General features: G+C 48.5%; 1 protein-coding gene across 1 annotated transcript; it reads right to left on the reverse strand.

Annotated features, from left to right (window-relative positions):
• Positions 1-9,395: 9,395 nt before the first annotated feature.
• On the reverse strand, positions 9,396-11,250 carry LOC105567091 (enhancer of split mgamma protein-like). Its single transcript, XM_012021646.1, has 2 exons — positions 10,876-11,250; positions 9,396-10,660 (listed from the first exon to the last, which is right to left on the reverse strand). Exons 1-2 carry the CDS (start codon positions 10,948-10,950, stop codon positions 10,112-10,114), a joined length of 624 nt encoding a protein of 207 aa, XP_011877036.1. The 5' UTR covers positions 10,951-11,250; the 3' UTR covers positions 9,396-10,111.
• Positions 11,251-12,011: the final 761 nt, after the last annotated feature.

Raw genomic sequence — 12,011 nt, forward strand, 5'->3', positions numbered from 1 at the left:
TTATCTTATTAATTTCATTTTTTATTTATTTCATTTTAACACATAATCAATGCATAACATCAAGGCATAAAATCAAGGCACAAAATCAATTTATGTGATTTATCCAGGATTAAATATCAAGTCCTAATCGATTCCAGTCTATCTATTTTAAGGCAACGGATCTATGAAATGTAAAATTCGTAATAATTTATCGTCGTAACTTGACAAGCATCTCTGCGATATATTTGACGTAATCATAGATACGTGACCTCAATTATAAAAATGTACTCATCACTCACCGACCGATGCGCAACAGCGGAGTTACTCTGCAACGTCGCTACGATGATTCTGAACAGACAAATATTCGAATTAAAGCAGGGCGTAAAAGAGACGGTCAATAAAATAATCGCTTAACTCTTTTAAAATATTCTACTTAGACAAGTTTCTATTTCAAACATTTTTCTCTAATTTTTATCCTCTCCCCGAATAAGTCCAACAATTGAAAGCGCGAGTGATCTTTCCGCTCATGATATAATGTGTATAAATCAATACTTACCGCATGTTGCTCCGCCGGCGCCTGATGCCTTCCTCAGGCCTCCACCTCCTCTCACAGACTGCTCGGGATGTCAGGCTTCGTAGGGTTCCTTCCTCCGGGGTTGTCTCGGGACGGCAGCAAACACTCACAACACTCACAATTACGATCGCGCGCTACATCTTGTACGGCACTCCCGTGACTCGAAGCTAATTAAGACGCGACGAAGGCGAAAAAAATCGCGAGAAATCACCGCGTTCTGGGGAGGATAACTGGCCGCCGAGTTTCGGCCAGATCAAAGTCCCTCCAAGAGGTACGTCGGTTAGTATCCGACGCAGAGAACAAGGATCTTGATGGCGGAGAGCGAGCTGAGCGTACTCTCATTTCTTTCCGGACCCGCGGGATTAATCCGCGAAGGAAAGCTAAGCGACCCGTCGAACGTCGAAGACGCGCTGCAGGAGGGAACGAATCCCGGATCTTCCAGACCGCTCCCGAAAGCGGTCGTTTCGGCAGCGAATCAACGACAGTCACCTCTTTTCTCTCAATCCGCATGACGCCAGGCTGTTAGGCGAGAGTACAAATTCGCGCGAGCATATATTGTGCTCTCCCATTATTCAGAAACCATCTTTTTTTTCATTGAAATATAAGTGAAATAGAACGATCCCATGTGGAAAGTTGCGTGGTTACGAATAAATATATTTAAGAGAAATAAAATACATGCATTGCTGCAGCGTGTTATATGTGCGGGCACAAATAATTCTCGGGTACCAACTGTCCGAGGCAAATCGAAACCGATAACAGCCGGATTTGAAAAAGAAAAAAATGCGAATCTAAAGTTCGACAAAATTACCAACTTTTCGCTTGTGTCTGTTGCGTTTAAAAAATGCATTTGGAAAGAATTGTCTAAAGGTTATCGATATCCGATTGATATCGGGGTACCCAGTCGACTTGCCTCGAATCTATTAAGTGCCCGCACACTTTTGATTACACTCGCCGCGATGCTAAACGGAAAGAGTAATACACGTTACTTTTCGCAAATTGTACCAAGTGAATTGTCCGAAGTTGATCTTTATTTGTCAAATAAAAACATTTCACCGTTCATGCATGTATTTTACAACTGAAAGGGCTAAAGTTAATTAAAATGTTAATATCGATGTGGAGTAGCAGGATCCGCCGTACCTAGAAATAGTAAAACACAGCAAAGGTTAAAGCATAAAGCTGAAATATTATATATATATACATTCGTAAAATAATATATACATTCGTAACCACGTTAATCGTTAAAGCAAGACTAAGCAAACTGATTGTAAATTCAACTTATTCAGTTGATAGAGTCGGGCACTCGTTCTATTCACATTCTCGCTACTGTTAAGTCTCATTATCGTTCAAGCAAAACTGACGCTATTATTAATATTAATGGAGGAGCACGTAATAAGAGAAAGAAAGGAAGAAAGGGGATAATCTCCTTTCGGAATATTTAATTTACTTCTCGAACACGCGCAGTGAAACACGAACGGTAGTTCGTCGTTGATTCATTGCCAAAGCGACGGCTTCCGGGAACCGCCGAGAAAACCAGGGTTTAATTCCAGCCCTGCAACGCGGAATCTCCAACTTTCGACGGTACACCGAACTAGACGCCGTGGACGAATCCCGCGGGAGCAGACGAGAAATAACTCTCCGCTATGAAGATTATTGCGACTCCTCGCCGGTACGAACGCGCTCGTCCTCCTGACGCGAGGGACTGTGATAAGTCGATCGCGCCCGAAAACGCGGAGAGAACGTGGTTACACGCTGACCGGTAATATCGCGCACAGCACTCCCAACACTTTGCCCAGCACTCCCAACACATTGCACAACACTCGCGAAGTCGGAATTACGAGAACGCACTGATAATCGCGATCGCACGATACCCGGCTCTCCCGAAAATCCGACGCGGCGATTTAAAGTCATACGAAAGTCTTTCAACGCACCACTGTGTTCACAAATTTCACTGATACACTTGCTTTCTGCGTGATTCAGTCCAGTCCGGTTCTCGAATCGCTGAATCACACTGCATCGAAGTTTGGTGGATTTAATCGCCGCCGAGAAACCATGCGATAGCTTTGAGAGACTTGAAAGTGAGCCTCGAGTTTCACACGCCGGAACACGTTGGTCGCCGGCACGGGATATTTGACGTCGAAAAACGCACGTCAAGCGTTCAGTCCGATGTATTGTAATTAGTACTGGCACTCCCGAAAATGCGACGCGGCGATTTAAAGTCACACGAAAGTCTTTCAACGCACCACTGTGTTCACAAAATTCACGGATACACTTGCTTTCTGCGTGATTCAGTCCTTAAGTCCGGTCCTCGAATCGCTGGATCACACTGCATCGAAGTCTCGTCCGTTTGGTGGATTTAATCGCCGCCGAGAAACCGTGCGATAGCTTTGAGAGACTTGAAAGTGAGCCTCGAGTTTCACACGCCGGAACACGTTGGTCGCCGGCACGGGATATTTGACGTCGAAAAACGCACGTCAAGCGTTCAGTCCGATGTATTGTAATTAATTAATAGTTAAATTAAAAACGATAGCTCGCGCCGCTACCTCTCTGCTCGAGCGTCGCCGTGTGACTGGCCCGGCCAGGTAACTCCCGCAAAGTCACGGCCTTCGCGGCGCGCTCGTAAACAACTACGTACGGTCGACCTTGTGACGTATGGCTGTTACCGCTTGGCACAATGAAATATTTCAACGTACAAAAACAATTGTTTTGTACGTTGTACGGCGTACGCTTTCACCACGTATCTCGCGTTTCAAGGTAAATTCGGCGCGTTCGCGCGGATCTCTGTCGCGTACGTGAGTCCTCAGATTCTTTAATTATTACTTATGATAAAGGCGATAGGAGCATATGACGATAAAGCGTCAGTATCAGTAACCGAAACGTCTGACATTATATTAAACAGGTCGATATTTATTTTGTTAAACAACTAACAATCGTATTCTGTTTCATTCCATCTCTTTATAAGCACATTGTCAAGTTTCGCTTTATCGTCATATGCTCCTATCGCTCTTATCATAATTAGTCTTTTTTTCTCAAAGGAGCTTATTAATATTTTTACTCTCAATTTAACATAGTTCGCGTTTTATCGGGAAAGTTTTTTCGCATATAATTGAAACTCAATGAGAAACAACATTGTTCAAACTGAAAAGAGGTCAGGCCGAGATTGAAATTGATTTACTGGAAGCGGACATAAAAGATGGAAATGATTCGCAAGCGCCGATGTCAATTGCAACAATTCGAAATTGCTTCGCCTCCGTCGGCATGCGGACCTTAATTGTCTTCGAGCTCCGCGAAAATTCAAAATTCTGGGCACTTTCTACGTTTTACGAATTGGCCTATTTGGTGGCGGACCAAACATGACGCAGCGACGTCTTCGAGAATTCAAAGTAAAGTTTTAAAACGAACAACGGGATTAATTCTTTACAAGAAAAATGAATGTATGCAGTATAACGTCCTCGCTTGCAATTTAAAAAAGTTTAAAAATTAATTAAAAATAAACGGTACATAAGCGACGATTTTCGCTCACAGAACATATTTTACGCATAAAAACGCGCAAATTCTGAAAAATTTACAAAAATCGAAGGCGAGGGCGTTATACTAAATATTTACCAAAAATATATTAAAGAAATACAAATATGTGAATTTAAAAAATTTCAAGGCGGCTGTGGAAAATGTATCGCAGGCAAATTTTTATTAGCGTCTTAAAACAACACTTAGGCCGGTATTCATAGTCGATTCTTATTTCAAAATCATCTTAAGTGTTGTCTTAAGACGCTAATACGGCTCTGTGATTGGTTGAAAACACATTAACAGTATACTTAAGATGATCTTAAATATAAGAACGGACTATGAATACCGGACTTAAGATGATTTTGAAATAGGAATCGACTATGGGTCTGTTCTTTATTGCTGCACTCCTGAACTAGATTCGCTCATACTTGACGCCGACTGAACGTATTTTAAAATAACGGATCATTTTTTGGCTAAATACTCTCTGAACGTGTATTTAAGACGAAGTTAAATATAAAAATTGACTATAAACAGGCCTTAGTGTGCACTCAGTGCGCACTAGTGCAGGCAATCGAATTCGCTATTAATTCGGTTCTATGCTGCACTAGAAACGGATTGAAGATTCGCTGGAATGATTTCTTTTTATATTTGATAGAAAATTAATCAGTTTATCACATATGAGTGCGCGCGAATTAAATCGTACATCGTAAGTTGGTCAGCAAGTTTTAAAGAAAACGAAATTTCATGAATTTCCGATTATTTTCGGACGGTTGGTTGTGTCTTAATTAACCGTTGACTGAGTCAACCGTTAGGTAATATGAATAACAAGAAAGCAGAGAGGCAAAAATGTTGAAATCGTCTCGCCCGCCTCCGTCGATTATCGTCCGAGCGTGACCCTCTCCCTCTCTTTTCCCGTCGTCGATCACCACGGCACCGACATTACCGGCGCCGCGCCGCGTCGCGATTGCCCGAACGCGCCGCAAGATGACGGCGGAGCGTGGTCGTGCACCTGTGGTGACAGCACGTGCCCACAGCTGAGTGGCGGTTCGGTTATCGGAAAAGTGAGTATAATATTGCTGTGACCGAGTGGCTTTTCCTGCTTTTCCCCCGCGCGCCCGCGGTGCGTCCCGTCGACGCGGACAGCGTCCCGCGGGACGCCTCGCGAGCCGCGCTCGGACGCGGTTGCGTACCGGCGAGCTCGTCGCGTCGCGATGCGCGGCTATTTACGCGACGCCGACACGTGAGTGACGCGGGTCGGCCTCGGCCGCGTAGCGCGACGTTATTCCCGCGGGAGATTCGCCCGTCGCGATCTCGGGGCCGCTTCCTCGCGACGACGGGTCGCCGAGGCGACGAGACGCTGCGGCGCGAGACGCGGCGCTCCGCGCGCCAATTCGCGAGCCAATGGCGGCGATCCAGTATCGGGTGTGCATTCGATCCCGACGACGCTAACCTAAATCTCTGTAGCGTGCGCGCGCGCGCGCGATAATCCGCCCCGGCGCGACTGGAGCAGCGTGTCAGTCGCTCGTCGACGCGATCTCGTGGTCCCTCGCGAGTTCCCCGCGGGATTAACGCGACCGGTTCCCGCGCGTGCCATTCGGAATCGCGCTCGGTTGGTTTGTTTTGTCTGCGCGCGGGATACGCTTCCGGGATACGCGCGCGCGCGCGCAATGGCGCTCAGGAGGTCGCCGCGCCGGGCAAGATCGATGAGATATCGGCGGCAGAGTCGCGCCCGTAGCTGAATTTTGTGAGATCTGAGCAGAAAGATTGTCGTAACTGTTTACGATTCCGTCGTAGGACGTAAGTGAAGGGATCGTCTACAGTAGAAGAAGTAAGCCTGGCGTAAAATGTAAGAGTAGAAGTAAAGAAACGAATCATTTCCATTTCTTACCCCTACTTCTACTCTGACGCTCACTCTCGGCGAATTAGAGCGCACTTCGACGAGTGCTGTAAGTATTTAAAAAAATTATGCCTGTACTTTAGCTTTTACACTGATAAGTCCCAGTCTACAATAGATGATTTAAGCCCGAAGCTTTAAGAAATTGGTCAATCACAGTCAAGTATGAGTAGAATACGTGACTGTGATTAGTCACTTTCTTAAGGCTTGGGGTTTAAATCTCTATTGTAGCCTTAAACCGTAAGAAATTAGTCAATCACAGGCATTTATTCCCCTCACTCTCACCTGTGATTGATTAGTTTCTTACGGCTTAAAGCTTACAGCTTACTTAAAGCAAGGTTGTAGACCAACACTATGGTCTTCTTACTTCTTACTGCTTGCCTCTAATATAGACGGTCTTCTAGCCAGTGTGAGGTCTATTCTACAATACGTCGTACGTCGCTGTCTGGACGTAGCCGATGGTCCAATGAGAAAGTTTCTCTTCAAAGAAGATACGTCGTAGGTCGCTGTCAGATGTCGGAACGTAGCAAAGAAATTGAAAAGAAATTCTCTTATGCGGGGTTCGCAATGCGAGTCGCAGAGTCGTAAGAATAATTGGCTGCGATTGATCCGTCATTGGACAATTCCGTCAGACGCATAAAAATTGAGCATTTATAGTCGACAATTCATACGACTACGACTCTGCGACTCGCACTGTAGACCCCGCATTAGGTTTGTTCTACAATACGTCGCATGTTGCTGTCGGATGTCGGGACGTAGCCGATGGTGCAGTAAGAAAATTTCTCTTCAAAAGAGAAATTTTCTCATCGAACGATTTGTCTCATTGACAGCGACATACGACGTATCGTAGTACAGGCATTAGAAGTCAAAGCAGAAAAAATTGCGTGTCGCCTCGCGATGCGATGGATGCGACAAACGTTTACGACAATTCTCTGTGCGTTGACTTCCGACACCGACTCGTGTCCCAACGCCGGAATTGTAAACGACTACGACAGTCTTTCTGCTCAGGCCCATAAAGGCTGGTTTATGCAAGGCCGTAATCGGTAAAAATTAGCCAATTACAGTCAACTATTCTCCTCATTTTTAACGGCGATTGAACAACTTTTTACCGATTCCGGCATAAGTTAACAGTTACGGCCTTGCGTAAACCAGCCTTTACGAGTTACAGAATTCAGTTACTGGTTGCACTCAGCTACTATTACGAAAGCAATCGATAGGGTGCTCGAAGCGGCGCCTTCGCGAAGCGTGCGCCTCCCGCAGACGCGCGTCGGACGAAGAGGGTGCAATCGCGCGCGCGTCACGTTATCAGCTCGAATCACGCGAGCTCGATTCGGCTGGTACAACGGGATTTGCGATAGACCGCGCGAAAGTTCTAGACGCCACGGCCCGATCGCCGACTCCGAATTTGCATAGTACACTTGGTGAGGAAAGTTTTATTTAAGTGAAAATTTGTTTTATATAAGAAATAATTCGAGGGAACGCTCGTATTTCTGAGAGTCTTGCGTGAGATTTAGAAAATTGCAAAATTGGAGTACCTATCCTCCTTTACGTCTTCCAATCCGGTGAATTTGTATTTTATCACTCGACTGTTTTTATGTGAGCAGCAATGTGTTTTACTATTCCGTTATTTTTCTAAAGTCCAACGTGAATTTATGTATGATGTAACAATGAACTGTTCTAATTAACCCTTTCGCACCGGACTTTAAAACCGGACGACATAAAAAACTTGACATCGTACGTATCGCCACGTTTCGATAAAGGCGAACGTAGTAGAATCAATTGTGAAATGCAAATCCAAGTGATATCGTGGAGGCGCGGCGTCGTATCTTCGCGTTCGACGCGTTTTCACCTCGCGCCGAGATATCGAAAGCTTGTTCCGCGGGGGAAAACGCTTCGTTTGAAACGGGGGGGGGGGGGAGGGAACCGCCGAGAGCATTGTGGTGTACAGATTTGCGGCATTACTGGGCATTGCTAGACATTTTTTGGGCATTAGTTTGGGCATTGGGCCTTGCTGGGGCATTATAAAAATAAAATAAGATAATAAGATAAAGTAAGGCCCACTGGGCATTAGTGGGCATTGGTGTACAAGATTTTGGTCAGCGGTTTCCCCCTCGGTTTGAAATATACATCGGACATCGCTTTCAGCACGCTCGTATTTCAGCATTTGTCGAGTTTATACACAATCACCACCTGCGAATTAATTAGCGCAATAAGCCGCGCAATTATTTTTCATGTCCGCGACCACGTTTGCAATTTGACTTTTCACGATCGCGGTATTCCGCATAATCGCTCGCCTTTGTATACAAATTTCGAAGGCCGATAAATTTTACATCGCGGGAGACGCGGCTAACGAGGCGTGCCGGCGGTACAATGGGCTGTTCTGATTAACCCTTTCGCACCGGAAAACTATTTATATTGCATGTGTGTCGCCACGTGAACGCGATAAAGGTGAACGTAGAATTAATTATCGAATGCAAATCGGAGTGACATCGGAGTTCATCTCGCGATGCGCCGTGAAATTGAAAAGCGCGTTTCTGCGCCTGATCAAGCGAGATTTCGTGCGCGCGCCGCACGGAGAGGAAAGCACAGGCGATAGGAATAGGGAATATGGAATAGGCAATAGGGACAGAGCCGACGCGTTAGATTTCTGTTCCCTATTTCCTGTACCTGACCTACCTGTGCAATCACAGTTGAGACTCTGGGACAGCCACGTGGCTTCAAAAAGCAGATGATTGGACAGCTCCTATTGCCAACGAAACATTGTGTCTTGGCATTACATAGGTTTCTGTTCCGTATTTATTATTTCTATTGCCTGTGCTTTCCTATTGTGTGATAGGCTTAACTTGTGAGATAAGAAAACCGCCGTTCTCTCGGTAATTTTCGACCTGCGTCTTCCACGGCGCCGACTAAAAACACTTCTGGCGCGTGTTCTCAGGTAGAAGCGGGTCAGCAGGGAAGGAATGTGCCGCGGGGATTCCCGGAAGCTGCATTAAGGGTGAGTGCATTTTTGAGTATCCGATTGGTCCTAAGTAGCAGTTTAATTCTCTGAAATGCGCCCGCGCGTTTAAGTGGCGGGGCGTCTTCGAGTACGTATGCTCGTTCTTTCTGCCGGTCTGCCTGAAGATTTACTTGGCCGATTTGACAACTTTTTCTTAGCTACAAAGCACGTGGTACGAGAGACACGCGCGAAATGTTGAGATTTCGTTCGCACTTGACGAGGCTGAGTGTATCTCGCAAGTTGCGATCCGCATCGACGCGCTACGTGAATGCCGATTTAAAATAGAGAGAATGCGATTCTGTCTCGTATTGCGCATATTAATAGAAGGTAAACACGCTACTCGCAAGAGAGGAGCGGGCAATTTTGCATTACCGCTAGAGATAGTTCAGGCTTAATCTATATCTATATCGGGTGGGCTGCAAATCGAAATCACGTGAATGCATTGCTGATACGAAACATGTTTATTAAAAATCTACTATCATTCTCTACGTCTACTACAGTAAATATCACAGGTACACGTTTCTCTATCACAAGATCCTCCGCTCGGTCATTTATACATATATCGTTCGCGTCACGCGATGTGACAAACGGACGCGCGCTTCGCGGGATCACCGAGATCGCCGCCCCCCGTGGGGGCCGCCCGTCGTCGTTGTCCCACGTCCGATGTTGTCGACCGGTGGAAAGACTTATACAACAACGTTACCGTCGGTGAGAAAATTCAAAGAAAAAAAAACATCCTCGATAAAAGTATGAAATAAACAATAGAAAACATCTAACTGTCGAGTAAATTAAAGCTTCAGCCGCGCTTGGCCGCGAGTAAAACTACGTATCGAGATCCCAGGTGCTGTCCGACTCCCGCGGGACATCGCCGAGTCCGCTGGTGGTGCACGACACACCCGCCTCGAGTCGGTCCGAGTGCCTTTGAGCAAGTGGAACTCCCCTTAAGCCTAGGTGATCTTTGTGTGTCGCACGGGGTGTAGACGAGACGGTCTCTTCGCTCTTCCTCCTCCGCGGCGGCGTCCGTTCCGCTCAGATCACAGACGAGATTGCAACACCGGCGTCGAGCGTCGGTGAATCCCTTCGGATTCGAGATCTCCCCTTTTCGCCGGTTCACTCAGAAACCGCGGCGAGTTTCTCCGCCGTGTCAGGGCGCCGCGGGGGTTTACCAGGGCCGCCAGATGGGCTCGTTCGGCTTGGCCACCTGCAGGAGACCCTGGTGGCTCTGGGAGACGGCGTCGATATCGGTTCGCACCGGGGACGGCTGGCTGGACGCCGGCGTCAGCGGCATCGGGTACTCGTCGGCACTGAGCTCGCTGGTGGACGACGGCGAGGATTGCGGCGCGGTCACGTGGATGGTCAACGGGCCGGTCTTGTCCATGGAGTTGAGCTTGTGCCCGAGGTGCGTCATCAGCTTGGTGCCGAGGGCGACGTCGACGCCCGGGGTGGCGGCCAGGCAGCGGCTGACCTCGTTTGCGCAGTGCGTGTAGCCGGCGCGGAAGCGGTCGGCGTCGATCACCGGGTTCGCCGAGAGACGCTGCTGGCGCTGGAGCTTGTGCAGGTGACGCACCGTCAGCTCCAGGATGTCCGCCTTCTCCAGCTTCGCCACGTTCTCGCCGTCGCCGGCCAGCGCGGTCACCATCAGATCCTTCAGCTCGTCCAGGCAGCGATTGATGCGCGCGCGGCGTTTGCGCTCCAGCATCGGCTTCATCACCTGCGAAACGAAACGAGCGGTCGCTGTAGATCGACGAATTGCGTTTGGCGATACGGACAATTGGAGAGACTTATCGGGGATATCGTCTTGTGCGAAGAAAAATTTCACAAGAATTCAAATTTCGAATATATTGCCGAGGGAAACGACAAAGTTGCGAATTAACTTGACGCGACGACTAGAGCGGCGGTTTGTTTAAACGTCAAGATGACACCTACCTTTCGATACTGGTACGTCCTGGAGATCGGCTGCTCCTGCCCATCGGCTATAATGATCTGCTCGTGCATCTGCATGGTTAATCCTTTTTCTCGCGGCACAGTCAAAACTTCACTTGACAACCGCGTATCGGCCTATTACCGCGAACGCGACCTCCTCGTACTATCGCACTGTCGGTTCGTCGAACTCTAATCGTCGCTCACGATTGCGAGTCACTGGCGGTTGGCGGAAGGAAACGTGCGTGTGCGTCTGGACACGTCGTTCTCCAGCTCGACCTTCGAGTGAACGCGAACAGAGCGTGATTGTAGCCGCGACCGGGCGAGGCTTCGACTTATATAGGCATGGGTCCCCGTGCGGACGGGGCGAGGGGACGGGTATGGGGCCGCGCGGTGGGGGACAGGCCTTCCGTGGGAACGGTCCGTAGAGGTTGGTTCCCAAGCAAGCACACCACCTGTAAGCGGCAGCTGCCAGACACGCGCCCACACCAAGCCATCGTCACCGTTCCTGCGTCCTTGTTGCACCTAGCCGCGCGGCGCGGAGTCGATGCTCTCTACCTCGGCTGATCGTCGACGAGTGGTCGTGCCACGGTATGCGCGGCTCGTAATCGTCGTTCTCCTCCTCTCTCTTTCTATCCTCTATCTTTCGCTCCTCTCTCCCTCTGCCCTCTGCCGTATTTCCACGAGCGCTCATACGGAAGGACTAGATCTCGACTGACGTCTACCTCTCCTTACCTCGGGGCAAACTAGAGAACGCGTCCTCGTCCCGCCTGGTAAGGTGCAGCTTCTTCCATCGCAGCCGCAGCTTCCATGCTCGTGCTGGATCTTCTTATCGCGATTCCGCGCGACCCCCCTCCCCCTCTTCCTCGTGGTTTCTTTTCTCTCTGTCTCTCTCCTCGCCTTCTCCGCCTTCTCCCGCTTCGGCGGATCGAGGAGCGTGCTGGGCACAAGTCCGGCGCAATTCCGGCGCGTGATTGCAATCCCACTGGCTACACGATGTTGAATCGCGCGCGCGCGCGCGCGCCTCCGTATGCGTGCACGCGCGTATCCCGTAGCCGTGTCCGGTTTGGTGGACGTCGCGAAATGGTATCGCGGCCCCATCGGTGGCGCGATTGATCGATCGTTTATACCCATAACAACGC

The sequence above is a fragment of the Vollenhovia emeryi genome, unplaced genomic scaffold (genome assembly GCF_000949405.1).
Source record: "Vollenhovia emeryi isolate VEMERY1.0 unplaced genomic scaffold, V.emery_V1.0 DF939140.1, whole genome shotgun sequence".
In the NCBI taxonomy this organism is placed as follows: domain Eukaryota; kingdom Metazoa; phylum Arthropoda; class Insecta; order Hymenoptera; family Formicidae; genus Vollenhovia; species Vollenhovia emeryi.

Excerpts from the sequence above, each read along its gene's own strand:
- LOC105567091 (XM_012021646.1), bottom strand. The coding sequence starts at position 10,950 with ATGCAGATGCACGAGCAGATCATTATAGCCGATGGGCAGGAGCAGCCG. Across the intron at positions 10,661-10,875 it reads GGACGTACCAGTATCGAAAG|GTGATGAAGCCGATGCTGGA; the intron begins GTAGGTGTCATC and ends TTCGTTTCGCAG.